This window comes from Engraulis encrasicolus, chromosome 20 (genome assembly GCF_034702125.1).
Source record: "Engraulis encrasicolus isolate BLACKSEA-1 chromosome 20, IST_EnEncr_1.0, whole genome shotgun sequence".
Classification (NCBI taxonomy): Eukaryota; Metazoa; Chordata; class Actinopteri; order Clupeiformes; family Engraulidae; genus Engraulis; species Engraulis encrasicolus.
The window spans coordinates 23,959,807-23,975,391 of record NC_085876.1 but is presented as its reverse complement, the minus strand read 5'-3'; the positions used below and the strand labels follow the sequence as shown (position 1 = coordinate 23,975,391).

Below are 15,585 nucleotides of genomic sequence, written 5' to 3'. Positions count from 1 at the left end.
AGCTCTTGGGTTACCGCAGGCAAAGGGAGGGCAGAAGGGCGCAGTGTGGAGGTCTGACCTGAAGTGAATTAAGCACCGTGGACAGCGGCGAAGCGGAGTGGAGCGGAGGGCACTGACTGTTGATCCCGCCTAGAAGTCCGGCGCCTCAGCCTCACTCCAGTCAGATGTTGGAGTGAGTGACCAACGGTTCTGTTTTTCTCGGGAAACGGCGAAATCTCCCAACGAAGTTTGACAACAAATCGCTCCAAAACCCGAGCAAACATTCTCCGGCCAAACGATGGATTGAACGACACCGCTCTCGGTGGGTCTGGAGCGGGTCTTCCTGTGTTCTTCCCAGTAGCCCGGAACAATGTCCGCGCCAGGATGTGTACCAGCCGAAAGATCATCTGGGCTCTGTTGGTTCTCTCGGTGTTGGAGATAGGACTCGGCGTCTCCAACATTGTCTTGGGCGCGGTGGGCATCAGTCGGGTACGGCCCGGCCAGAAGACGCAGCAAGGGGATGTTTCTCCAGTCTGGAGCGGGATGTGTGTACGTTACAGTTGGCTTTTTTTTTCCATTTACGCACATATAATAGCCCAAGAGTGGTTCTTCAGGGAAGTTATGAAGACCAAGTTTACTCTATGTATCTTGCAATTTTACATTTCAGTTAACTATTCGCTGTGACAGCCTACAGGCTACTACTTGGCTACCTCTGGAAGTTAACCAGAAATCTTTAACAGAAACAATTAAACTTTTCTGTGACATACATTGCTTGGCAATGCTGCAAGAACATTACCGAAGTAGGCTGATCGCTGATGGTTAGGCCTACGCTACTTCAAAAAAATAGAAAAAAGAGCATTTTGGAAAGCCTTGATGCACTGAACTTACACAATATCAGAAAAGAAATCACAATTCTCCATTCCAACACACCATTTCTTGTTATGGCATATCGTGGCACCGTAAAGGCTACACCTGGCTGCCTTTTGCGCTCATGGCGTGCATCACCCTGCCTCATTGTTCCGATTCCTCTTGTCTTCGTTGAGCTAGTCAAAATACAATCCTCCCCATCCTTTCCCCGTTGAATGTCCTATATACAATAAGTTCAATAGGTCAGAACATACTGCACGTATGTTCCAGAAATAACCATACAACGCCATATAGGCTACACTCGCTAGCTCATGCGGAACACACCGATAACTTTTTTAAAGCCCGGGGTGCAGGGCAGGATTTGTAAACAATAATTTGAGGCCAGCCATGCCGCTCTTCGAGGAAAATATAAGCGTATGCATACCGTATAGGCCTACCACAGTTTATAGCTGGCAAATAATAGTAATGTAGTCCGGGGGAAACACTGTAAAAGGCACGGCTACATGGTGCGTGTTCTGTATCGCAACCTATGCCATTAATGGCAACCGCTTGTTTGCTATGTCATGTTATTTCGTGCACTGGACATGTGGCCTGAGGGGACAACTTAAACAGTGTGTGACCAAGGGTCATCAATTATTTATTGCAATGCAGTAATCGCCATCAACTGGTAAAAGTGCATAGGTTGCGATACAGAACATAGACACGCACCATGTAGCAGTGCCTTTTACAGTGTTAACACATGCCATCCCTATAAGTGTACTCAGCTTTAGCAACGATGCAGTCCGTCAATATAGGTATAAAAAGTGCAAAGAACGACATGCCCAAAATGTTTAAGGTTCCCACTCCCAGATTGGAATAACATCAACACTGTTCTGTCCTCATATCTGTGAAACAAATTAGGCCTAGCCATTGCCTTAATGCAAACATACCATGTCTTGATGGTCAGCCAAACATGCACAAATCATGCACTCACTCTTAGGCAAACACACACACACACACACACACACACACACACACACACACACACACACACACACACACACACACACACACACCTATGCATCACGTGATATAAAAAGTCACCTGTCCCACAGTGTTGACCAGAGGGCCAGATCCAATCCGATGCGGGGCATGGACGATCCAGAATCGATCCAGCAAGTTCCAGAATCGTTTTAAGTTTCAATTACTTCCATGGACATTTCGGGAGCAAATTAATGTTAAATCAAATAAAAGCACTTCAAAACATTGCAAGACTGATACAGACTGATACAGAAAACAGCCAATAAAATGTTGCTCAGTATCTGACTGCTTGTAATTGAATCGGATCGGATCAGATCGCATAGAATCGAATCAAATTGAATCGCTACCGTGATCGAATCGGATTGTGAGGGCAGTGCCGACCCACATCACTACTGATTGCACTTTTGGTTTCACTCTCACACTAATACCATATATGCACCTGTATCAGAGATGCATGCTGTGTTAATGAAAAGTGCACACACACACACACACACACACACACACACACACACACACACACACACACACACACACACACACACACACACACACACACACACACACACACACACACACTTTGCAGAGGCTAATGTTTGTTTGTTTCCTCTCCCCTATAGTTTCTCATATGTGGCCTGTGTGGGATATTGTGTGCGAAGAAGAGAACCGGCCTTGTCGTAAGTCAAATCTTTTTATTTTATTTGGAAATGTCCCTCAGAGCATGCCAACATATTATACCAAAAACAACTTAGGCCTAGAGCTGAACTCGCTCGCATAGTAACACCTACCCCAACATTTTATTTGAAGTGGATAGTATATTTGTTTGTACTCTGTACAAAGGGGTTACATTTCTTCATAGAAATCAATGCATTATGTTCAGTGATTCTATCGCCCTGTGCCATTACCACCTCCCCTTGTTTTTGCCCCTAACACTCACTTTTGCGGGTGCACATGAAAGTGTAATGTTGTCCCAATACTTTCGAGAACAAGAGGAAGTGCTTAAACTCCCTTCAAAGGTCATCTGGAAGAGGAGAGAGGCAGGGCCATAGTAAGATGGCCAGGGGTCCCTAGACTACAGGATGCAATACAGGGGTTCGCCGTGTTTATAAACACAATGTTATGAGGAGGGGCAAGACACTGGCAGCCAACCACGTGAGCTATTTTTTTTTTGACCGACAGCGGTTTCCAACAATCAGAGGTTGAGTTGTGCGCAGCTAGTGTCACACAGTCAGGAGAAAACAAAAATGTAGAACCCATGTGTAGGCCTGCCCCCCTGCAGAAACACAATCATGACAAAATACATAAACAGTGTCATAATGCAAGGTGTAATTAAGTCTGCCAACTATAGAGAGTATTACAGTAACAAAGAGATGAAATTTGAGACGGCAGAGAACTCAGAAGCACATAATATGCTCTGTATATTTTCTTGCTCTATTGCCCTCACTGCCAGAGATGTTAAAAGGACACTGTGTGGTATCTTTAGTTGTTTATTTACAGAATTCATGCTGCCCATTCACTAATGTTACCTTTTTCATGAATACTTACCACCAGCATGAAATTCTAAGTATTCATTATGACTGGAAAAATTGCACTTTTCATACATGAAAAGGGGGATCTTCTCCATGGTCCGCCATTTTGAATTTCCAAAAATAGCCATTTTTAGCTGCAAAAATGACTGTACTTAGACCATACTAGAAAATATTTGTTTAATACTTAGTAAACTTTCATGTAAAGATCAAATTTGGCAATAGGCAGCCCAATTTCAATAAGCAGCATATTGCAGTACCCTTTTTGACCATTTCCTGCAGTGTCCCTTTAAGTAGAAGTCTTGCCGATGTTATTACAACACTATAGCACACAATCTTACAGAGTTTACACCAGTTATTGCACTAATGAGGTAGATATACTGTAAAAGTAACTCTACTTTCACTTTATACATCTCTGCACAGACATGCACACTCATCTAGAGTACGCAGAGGTGTATAAAGTATAAAGTAAATATTTCCATCCATTACTTAGCCAGGATTCAGACTATAAGTGTCTCTTCTGCCAGGGAGACAGGTGCAAAATTAACACATAATAAGGAAAATCAACGTACATAAAACACAGCTGCAGCTAAAAGTTTTGTTGAATAATTCTAACAGCAATGAATTCAGTAAAGGAGCCCAAAACAAATAAACGCGAGTGGTGTAGTCTACATATAACGCACGTATACGCAGTATACCCACTTCAAAATTTCAGGGATTTCAGTATACCCACCTAGAATTGATTGACCCATTATTTAGCACAGATGTATACAGTATACCCACCTCAAAAAATGCTCAAATATACAGTATACCTACCACAAAAAGTAGACTACACCAATGATAAACACATAATCTTTTCTATTATACTGGCCTTTCCCCCTCTCCACACTATGATGGAATGGAATGTGTGTGGTGGTGTTCCCTTGATGAGTCTGTAGTATGCAGGGAGCCCTGGTGCTTTGCATTGGGGGCAGGCAGGCAGGAGATTGAATTAGGCAGCTCTGGAGCTGAGGGCTGAGGCCGGGCCAGGGGACACAGGGGAGAGTGTTAATAACAAATCAATAGGCAAGTGAAACCTGGTCTGAGAGGATGCATGCCTGCCTTCCATCAGTCTCTCTCTCTCTCTCTCTCTCTCTCTCTCTCTCTCTCTCTCTCTCTCTCTCTCTCTCTCTCTCTCTCTCTCTCTCTCCCCGTCTGTCTCAAGTGAAACCTGGTCTGAGAATTCACGTGCCTCCCATCCCATCACCCCCTCACCATCTCTTCACATGCTACTTTCCTCTCTCCCGCTCCCTCTCTCTCTCTCTCTCTCTCTCTCTCTCTCTCTCTCTCTCTCTCTCTCAGATTCTCCTCCTATCTCTGTCCATCTCTACCTTCTCTTTGTCTCTTTGTCCTCTTTTCCTCTTTCTCCTTCTACCTCTTCCCTCTCACCTATTCCTCTATTTCTTTGTCATCTCTACTGTATCTATACTCTGTCTCTGTCTGCCCCTCTCTCCATCTCTCCCACTCCCACTACCTCATTCTCATCTGTATTCACTTTTCCTGATGATGGCTGCCTTTCCTTCCTCTTTCTGACCACCTTATCCTTTTCTCCTTTTCCTCATTCGCATTCTTATGCCTCTCTCTCTCTCTCTCTCTCTCTCTCTCTCTCTCTCTCTCTCTCTCTCTCTCTCTATCTCTCTCTCTCTTCCAGCGTCAGTCTCAGTTGTCCTCCATCTGCCTGTTTCTATCAGTCTCGTTCACCTTCGGTCTGCTTCTCAGTGGCCATCTGCCCTTTCGTGGTTTCATCATGCCTCTTTCTTTCTCTCTCGCTCTCGCTCTCTCTCTCTCTCTCTCTCTCTCTCTCTCTCTCTCTCTCTCTCTCTCTCTCTCTCGCTCGCTCTCTCTCTCTCTCTCTCACCAATTTGTCTTGAGGCTTTTCTGGTCTCTTATTTTGCATTGGATTACTGTCTTTGGTTTGCTTCACTTCCCTTTCTTCATATTTGTTAGCATTCCTTCTTTCACAGTGCGTCTCTGTCTGTCTCTGTGTCTCTGTGTCAGTCTGTCTGTCTCTGTCTCTGTCTCTGTCTCTGTCTCTCTCTCTCTCTCTCTCTCTCTCTCTCTCTCTCTCGTCTGCCTCCCCCGTTTCCCATAAAGATTGAGTTTACCCATAACTTGATAACTTTGGTGTAGGCTATCACTGTTTCCACGCCCGGGTGGGAAACAGAGTGAAATGCAGTCTCTGTTGTGTCCCAAAGGGAGCTTACAGTCCGGTGATTTAATTTACAGTATTCAGCATTGAGTCAGGAGCGGAACACAGAGGGGCTCGTCAGCTTTCTGATATCTATGCCTCGCGTCACACACCACACCCCATTATGCAGGATTTTTGAAACTGGAGAGTGAGAACACAGTATCTTTTGTTTGTTTGGACTGTGTAACTTTATTTCCTGTAATTATAATTCATAGTCATCCTATAGTCCAGTGGTTTCCATACTGGGCTTCGGGACCCAGAGGAGAGTTGCGGAGGTACTGTAGAGGGGTCACAGAAAGACTTTTAATGAAAACAAGGAAACCGCAGATTAGTTACCATTAGGGATGCAAATGATTAATCGATTAATTGACTTTAATCGATGAATGCGTTAATCGATTAAAAAGCATGAATCGCAATTAATCGCCAACTAAGCTGACAAGTGACCCAGGTGAAATGGGCATGTGAAGAGTGTGTGTGAAGAGGGATGTGAATAGTGGGAATATTTAAATCACCTTTGGATTAAAGAATTTAAATAGAATTCATTTAAATGTAGTATTTTATCTGGCTTTTTAATTGTAATTTTTAGATTTAGTAGTTTTTTTTAGAAACATTGAGATTTCGGGGGGAAAACGCAGCTTATCAATTAATCGTAAGTCGATCGATAAGGCAATCAACTATTGATTAATGAATTAATCGATAATTTGCATCCCTAGTTACCGATCAATAACAGCACTGACTTGTGGCTAATAAATGTGTTTACTTTTCTTGTGAATCTGAAATTAAAATGTATCAATATTGATGGACAAATAGTGTTTGGGGTAGTGAATAGGGGATGGGGGTCTCGAAAATATAGGGCCTAAACGGGGTCCCGACAGAGAAAGTTTGGGAACCATTGCTTATAGTCCAAAGAGTTAATGATAACCATCTCAACTTCATTTTAGAGCTCAGAAACGTTTTCTTCTTCAGTGAGTGGTAATTCTGGTGTGTTTGTTTGGGCCATGTAGCATTTGCGTTTTATTGTCGGTGAAGATAGGTCATCTTATAGCCAAAGAGCAACTGGACTTCATTTTAGAGCTCCAAGGCGTTTCATATCTACTTCTTCGGTTCTAATTCTGTTGTACCGTGGAAATATTGGGGGGGTTAATGGAATCCCCATTATTTCAGCCTAGCATGCCGTTGACAATCCTCTGTCATGGGGTGCTCTCCAAATAAGACCTCGGCCTCTGCATTAGCTGGTCATTACTTGGGATTGGTGGCATGTGTGGGCGTGCAAATGTCTGGCTCGGAGAGGGACTCACTGATGCAATATGGCATGTCTGAGGGGTCACAGCGCACAGCCCAGTCAACACCTCAGCAGACCTATAGCTTGGCTCTTCCTGAGGACAATCAAGATGTTTTTTTTTTACTTTTTATAGCCTACAGTTTTGTGGCATTTACCATATGTAAAGCACCATTAGGGATGAGAGGAAACCACATTTCATTCTCACTCCATGTCCTGAGAGTCTCTGTTTCTTTATTTCCTTCATTTATTCATTAATTTATTCGTTTATTCGTTCGTTCATTCATTCATTCATTCATTCATTCATTCATTCATTCATTCATTCATTCATTCATTCATTCATCGGCTATTGTTATTGTATAGTCCCCCTACAGTACCTTACCATTTTTGGAGGAACACCTGACCTTATCACAACCCAATATTACATAACCTATAGGCAACTATTTTCATCCAGCCACTGAACCAACTAATTCGCCAAGGCAGAAGCCTGTCTCAGACAAAACCATACATAGGCTACTATAGGCCTACATATTGGTACGGTAATTGTAACATTTTGGTAATTGTTGGTGATGAAGAAGATTGTGGAAAGGGAAGGTGGCTGGTCTGGAAACTAATATTTCTATTTTATAGTTAATTCCATAGGTTTACTTACAGTTATAGTCAGGCTATAGTTATAGTTATAGTTAGTACAATAGTTATTGAAGAGTTTCATTGCAAAACAATGTTGCCACCATTTGCATTTTATTATTAGAAATTACTGTTCAGGAGTCATATAATCTATGTGTGAATTTTTGGCATTCGAATATTTTGAGAACATACTGATTAAATAAAATACATTTTGCAATGCAGTGCAATGGAATGCCCAATACAAAAATGTCAATTTCACAAAATGTTCCATGGATATACATCATTTTGAAAGAAAGCTCTTCAATTCTATTATGCACGTTTCACGGATGATCCTCTTCTCAGCATGCTGCATCTGCTAATAATTCTACTCTAATTTTACAATAATTCTACAATTGAAGAGTTCAGATGCAAAACCATCTAAGTGCCTTTTCAGAAAATAATCTTTAGAAATTTTCAGAAAATAAAACATTTTTATTTAATACAAAGCGATCAAAATGGCAATTTTTTTTATTTTATTTATGTAATATAACTATTTATATGCATTAGAAAGTACATGAATGTAAACCAAACCAACAACGGGGTTCTCTAAAGATATAGAAGTGCAAGTCTTCAGAAATGAAGTTAGGGGGTTTTGTATCTGAACTCTTCAATTCTAATTCTACTCTGTGCCCCACAGATGATCCTCTTCTCCGCGTGCTGCATCTGCGGCCTGATCGGCGGCATCCTGAACTTCCAGTTTGTGCGCGCGGCGGTGAAGCGTCCGGGCGCACTGCCCTCGCTGCAGGTGGCCGCCATGTCCCTCAGCTGCCTGGGCATCAGCAGCTGCACGCTGTCCACCTGGCTCACCTGCCGGCTGGCCAGCACCGAGCAGCAGCGCATGTTCCTGGAGCGCGAGCACTCGCTGCACCACTCGCACGAGATGGCCGAGAAGCAGGTGAGGGGACGGCATGCATGCAAGCAGAGAAGCCCAGAGGGAGGGGGTCAAAGGGGTCAATTGCCCCGGGAGAGATGCATGGGGCCCAGAATTGGATGCTCATTACATTGCATTGATTGGGTTTGGGGCCCTTTCAGATGTCTTTGTCCCGGGCCCAGCCAAAGCTGTCAGCGGCCCTGCATGCAAGTAAATGGAATGGTCAATTTGGACTGCATTTATATAGCGCTTGTCCTCTCCTTCGAGCACTCAAAGCACTTTACATTTATGCGTCACATTCACCCATTCACATTCACATTCACACACCCGTGGCTGTGGCTTCCACGCAGGGCACCACCCTACCACCAGGAGCAATTTGGGGTTAAGTGTCTTGTTCTTGTTAACTGCGTTTATGTAGCGCTTTTCCACTCCTTCGAGCACTCGAATCGCTTACAGTTATGCCTCACATTCACCCATTCACACTTGCATTCACACACCCGTGGCTGTGGCTTCCACACAGAGTACCACCCTACCACCAGGAGCAATTTGAGGTTAAGTGTCTTGCTCAAGGACACATCGATTGGAGTCAGACAGAGCGGGGCTTAAAAACTGCAACTTTCTGGTTGCCGAACAGGCTCCGCTACCAACTGAGCGGCTCCGCTTACGGCCAAGCACCTCAAATGAGCACAGGCTCTTTCAGTCCTTGTCCACTTGCTGGACCACTAGCACAAAATGGCAGACAGGTGAGCCTAAACACGACATTAAACACCTTAAATGAGTAATTTAAAGGCGTACACTCTCTCGATCCTCATCCACTTGCTGCATCAGTCATATGAGATGGTCAAGAAACCAAGGTGAGGGCATGCAAGTAGCCTAACAACGACAGCTTACCACATACCATACCAGACCATACCATGCCATACCATACCATACCGTACCATACCATGCCATACCATACCATACCATACCATGCCATGCCATGCCATGCCATACCATACCATACCATACAGTATCATACCATACCAAACTGCTTAACTGAGTATAAACTCTTTTGATCCGTATCCATTTGCTGCCAGGAGATGCTCGAGAAACAGGTGAGCCTAACAGTGTCTGTGTAGCCCCATAATGCACGCTGTTTCACCAGAGGAACACTGTAATAGTCAATGAAAAGTTAACCATAGTAGTGCTACACTACCATAAAATAGCACAAGGCCCTTAGTAATACACTAAGGCTTGGACATTGCTATTCTGGTAACTGCAAATTTATAACGCCATGTGTTAACGGCAATGCAAATAGAGTAGGTGAATAGAAATAGAGTAGGAGAATAGAAACTCTCTCTATCCTTATCCACTTACTTCACTTCCACTGATTAATGGTAGGCTAACTTTTTATATTTTGAATGAATGACCAATTTTGCCAAGTACTCATCACGTTCGCTTTTGAACTAAACTTTACCACCCTACATGTACCTACTGCACGTAGATTACTGAAGGCTCATGCCTCACGCACAGGGACACCTCACTCCCACAAGTCATCTCCAATAGCATCTCCAATATGGCCAACAACATCTCTTGTGAAGACGGCACAACCTATAGGCCTTCAAGCGAAACTGCAAGGGAATGAAGTCTGATTTAAGCCTGTTAAGACATGGCCCCCTGTAATAAATTTGCTGTTACCAGAATGGCAAAGACCAAATCATAATGTATTACTAAAGGCAATGTGTGTGATGCCGTAGTTTGTAGTACTGTGATACCATGGTATGGTACTGGTCTTTTCAACGACTATATTCCTTTTTTTATATATATATATATTTTAGGGGCTTTTATACCTTTATTTGACAGGACAGTTGAAGATGGTGACAGGAAGCGAATGGGACAGAGAGACAGGGGAGGATCAGGAAATGACCCCGTCCGGATTCGAACTGGGGTCCCCGTGGGTGGGCATGCAAGCCCAAATGTGGGGGGCTTAGCGCTCTGCGCCACAGTGCCCCCCCTCCCCTTTTTTTTAAAGATTTATTTTTTGTCTTTTTAAAAATGTATGATAGGACAGTGAAGGTGGTGGCAGGGGGCGAGTGGGGAGAGAGAGACGGGGAAGGGCCGGCAAAGGACCCGGACCGAGAATTGAACCTGGGTCAGCTGCATGGTAGACGAGTGCATGACCATTTGGCCACGGCATTCACAGTATTACAGTACAGCATTCCACTGGTGGAACGTGTGCGTTATGTCTACGGCGAGAGCAAGATGCACAGGATATGGACAGACTCCAAAAAAATCCTATAACAACTCTCAGCTGCATAGTCAGCAGAACTCCACAGGAGACGATTTATGACCCCCACTCAGCTGTGAAAGTGGCCTGCTGGGGCAGACCAGACATAGTGCAGGAGAAGTGGAGGGTGTAAAGGTGAATCCCAATACACTGACACCTTTTAAAAAAAGCAACTAAACACCCACATTATTACTGCTGGAGAAGGGTGAATCCCAATACACAGATACCTTTTACAGCAGTGATTCTCAACCTTTGTGGAACAAATGCCCCCTTGACCTCATCTGAAGCATTCCAACGACCCCTTGACCTCATCATAAGCCTCCTAACGCCCCTTAGTATTAAAAAAATAAATGGACATATGCCCCTCAATGGCAACTAAGCACCACCCCCTTTCAGCTGTATCCCTCTCAACTCCCCTCTACAGCTCTCCAACGCCCCCTGGGGGGCTGTACTGCCCCCGTTGAGAAACACTATTTTAGAGGAAACTTAAGACCTGTGTTATTACTGCTAGAGAAGGGGAGGCATAACGTTGGAGCCCAACACACTGCACCATTTTGGAAATAAACTCATTATACACATCCCCTTGAATTAAATAATTGCGTTTTGCCTTTCTCCTTGCAGCTTTTCTCTTGGAGGTAGAATTTACACTGCCAGACTCAGAGAATGGCTTGAAGTACAGGAGAAAGATGAAACTAAACAAGGAAATCAGCTCATTTCCTGAAATGCTGCGGTATCGTTTTAAACAGCAACTAAAGACCTACATTATCACTGTCAGGGGAAGAGGGAGGCGTAAAGGTGAATCCCAATACACTGATACATTTAAACGGCAACTAAAGACCTACATTATTAGACTACTCCTTGAGAAGGAGAGGCATAAGGGTGAATCTCAATGCCCTGACACCTTCAAATGGCAACAAAAGACCTATTTGGAGATGCATGAATATGAAATGTTAGAGGAGTGAAAGGGTGAGAACTGATGTTTGTAAACATTGCGGTAGAGGTGCCTGTTCAGCGTCGGAAAGGTTGCAGGTTTGAGCCCCGCTCTGCCTGACCACAAATTGTCCTCGGGCAATATGCTGAACCTCACATTGGTCCTGGTGAGCTGGTTGGTGCCTTTGTGTATGAGTAGTGTAAGGTAGCTGCAGACCCCTGCCTGAAATCCTAACGCTAGTGTGTGCAAAAACGTGTTAGTTGGCGTGTAAGATGCTATTGTTTGGTTGGAGTGTCAGGAGCGCCGCTTACCTGCGTTCCCAGGACCAACCCAAGCGGCGTCCTCCATGGATGGCGAGCTCAGGCCAGAGCTCCCTCCAAGCTTGCTCCCCGACAGAGTTAGTTCAGCCATGTGGGGAAAACCCCACGTAGAGTATAAAATCCCAAAAAGGGTCAGTACATCAAAACCCGTCCACGCCAAGTCACAGTCCAAGCATGCAAGTCGACAATATCCGTGAACGCAGGCTAACTCCAACACTGGCCCAACTGGCTCCAGCGTGCGAGTAGCAGGTGCCTGCTCCACTCACCTGTTCACCTGGTCTGTGCCCCAAGTGATTCTCCTCTGCATCTGACCCCTGACCCTTTATGTAGGCCCAAGGACCCACAAGTCAGGCGGCGCCCCCGTGTGGTATGACCGTGTTAGTGTTGTGTCTTTTCCCAATGCATGCACCTAACCTTATCTCATTACAGTAGGGTAATGTGAGGTTGTGTCTTTGCTATAGGGAAGTTGGTTGGCTGAAATACGTACGTAGGCCTACGTACATAATCAAGCACAATACAAGCATGCAAACACTTCACATCTGATTTTCTGTCTGTCTGTCTACCTTTCTCCTTATCTCTCACTCTGTATCTATCAGTCTGTCTTTATCTTTCCAATCGTCTCTGTTTCTGTACCTATCTATATCCTAAGCCTCTCTCTCTCTCTTTCTTTGGTTGGTTTAAAAAAAAAGCGTCTTCCAAATGCAATGTAATATGATGCACACTGTAAAGCGCTTTGAGTGCTGTATTTATAGTGTACAAGTGCTATATGTCAGTCTACTGCAAACCTTTCATTTTTATATAGGCCCTACTACAGTTCAACACAGATTTTCGAAGGTGGACAGCCTCAGCAAAAGCACCATGGCACACATTATATAATGCGATTTTATGGGCCTAGGGATTTGTTGGCAGTTAATTCTTTACTTACAGAAGAAACCACTCCCAGACCAAGACCTCGGTATGCTTGCTGTAGGATACGCGGGCACGTATTGTGCATGAGCGCGTTAACTTTCGAAGTTCATGTCAATTTTACGCGCGTTAGATACTGCAACCAAATGTGTGCGTTAGGTGCAATGTCTTCAAGCTCGCTGGGGGCGATAGTAGGAGAGACTGCACAGTTCCATACGAGTGCTTCTGGAGAAAATGATGATGGCGGCAACTTTTCAAGAGCTCTCCAGCATGTCCGAAATGACAAACATTCGATTTGCGATCATACTTCCCCGTTGCACTTTGACAAAGGAGCGTGCAAATGTAGAAGTAGTAGCAGTATCGTCTCCTTGCCCGGGGAGTCCTTCTTTTTGTATTGTTTACAGTCTGTGTTCCCAATTTCCGGATCGCAATGCTGTTCTCTCTGCCCCCTGGATGACACCGACAGTATTTTGCGTGTTGGTTTACTTATGCAGTCGGTTGCTCGCGTAATTTGCAGCTGGCAGCAAGCATACCGAGGGCCTTAGGCGATACCCCACATACTCTGTGAATTCACAGATTTGTGTTGTAGCCTCTGTGAGGATGGGGTCGCCGGCGGGCTTATTCACTAATTGCCGAAAATACTCAGCTACATCATAACAACATTGCCATGATATTACTGAGAGCCTTCAGTAACAGATATATTAAGACATAGCCACTACACTTTTGGTGACAGTATGGTTATGCCGTAGGTTCTGCGCAAAGGTTAAGATGTCTTTTTTAAATAATAATAATAATAATAATAATAATTGGAGTTGCTGATATAAAAGGCAAAAATTCAGGGGTCGTTTGTATCATCACCAAGTAAGGGTCTGTGGGGATTTGTTCATTGTTTGCGGTGATGGAACACTTTCTTAAGAATTCCCTTTGTTATTAGCTAGCCATACATCATGCAGCCTCTTATCCAGTCTTTAAGAGCACCTATACTCTCCCCACAGGGCTTCCTACAGTGTAAATGCTCTGCTTAGAATCCGCAGATTTCTAAAGAGAGTAGGCTACAGGAGCCTGGGAGAGATAACAAAAGGGAAAGCAGATGGCTGTGCGTATAAGAATGTGGCTGGTTTTTCTGCTGGTGGGTCAGGAATAGTGAGGACAATGGCTTTGGAAATCATATAAAGCCTTTTGAAGACCCGTGCTATGTAAAAGTTGTCTCATTGTAGAAAATATGAGGTAAATGATTCTCAGGACATGCATGACTAGGTATGTAGACCTACATTACACACCTGAGCAGTTCTTGTCAATAAATGGTTAGGTTTGAAGCATTTTGTGGTCACGTTCATCTATAATATTGAGACATACAGCAAGAGATTCATCATATTAAACACCAACAAACCAAACTATGATGCTCAATGAACTGATTATTGATTGACAGAAACATAAAGTAAAGTATAGTGATGTTTTACCTAAATACAAACCCCAACTCCGATGAAGTTGGGACGTTTTGTAAACAATGAATAAAATCAAAATGCTATCATTTTCAAAACATTCAATCTATTCATTAGATGGAGAATAGTGAAAAGACAACATATTAAGTGTTAAAACCGAGAAAAAAATATTGTTTTGGGGGACATATGTACTCATTTCTAATTTGATAAATCCAACACGTCTCAAAAGAGTTGGGACGGGGATCAGTGAAATTTAGTAAACATCCAAATAAGATAAAACAACAAAGAAGAACATTTCAAAATGAATTGTACTGACGGACAATATAGGTGTCCAGGTATAAGATCATCACAGAGAGGCTGAGTCACTCAGAATTAAAGATGCAAAGGGAATAATTACCATAGTTATTACATACATTTTTGAATTCCCTTTGATTTACCACGATTGAGTGTATATAAGACATATTTTTGTTAATAAAATCATTGTATAGGTTCATGACATCATGAAATATATATTGGCTGTAGTCTCACTCTAATTCCTGGAGTGCTAGAGCTATTGAAAATTTACCATATTAAGAATGCTTAATGCATGAAAATGATACAGGGGTGTAACATTCTCCTAAGCACCTGAGCTCACTTGAAATAGACCCAGAAGACATGGGAAACTGTCCTTTGCTTACAGAAGTCAGCAGAAGTTGTAGAAGTCCATTCTTTTTGACAATAATAGAGCATTGCACATCCTGTGCTACAGTAAAAATGGACCATCCAACTTGTGTTAGTGCTAGCTTCAAAAGTCAGCCTCCATGATGGCATGCGGGTGCAGTAGTGCATTGGTTAAGATGTTCTCACTCATCTGTAGAGTTAAATACAGTGCTGAATGGTATACATGGGTTTTAAACAGCATGAAAAGCCACTCATGCATTATATTTTGAAGGGAGATCTTCGATTACTGCCACACAGTAAGGTCAAATTGCATTCTCTACTATGTTTTAACAGTTTGGCTCCATCATAAGGACCAGCAGGTGATAAAATGGTGGGTTTTTGGTCAAGACCTGTCACACTGTAAGCACTACAGAAAGGAAAACATTGCAAAACATGACAAGGAATACACCCACCATTTAAGCTGGTGAAATCATGTCCAAGATAGGAATTAACACAGTTTTTTTTATATTAAATCATCTCATCGGTTAATGTATTTAACTGTTAAGTGTTGTCTTTTGTTTTGTTTTTAGTCTTCCTCGACATTTGCTGCCATTTATTGTCCCCGTCCCAACTCTTTTGAGACGTGTTG

General features: G+C 43.3%; 1 protein-coding gene across 1 annotated transcript in view; it reads left to right on the top strand.

Annotated features, from left to right (window-relative positions):
- Nucleotides 1-363: 363 nt before the first annotated feature.
- LOC134435801 (transmembrane protein 196) overlaps nucleotides 364-15,585 on the top strand; it is a 15,883-nt gene continuing 661 nt past the window's right edge. Inside the window, exons 1-3 of the mRNA XM_063184846.1 lie at nucleotides 364-528; nucleotides 2,484-2,540; nucleotides 8,199-8,456. Coding sequence (XP_063040916.1) covers nucleotides 364-528; nucleotides 2,484-2,540; nucleotides 8,199-8,456 — 480 coding nt within the window. The remainder of the gene's footprint in view (nucleotides 529-2,483; nucleotides 2,541-8,198; nucleotides 8,457-15,585) is intronic.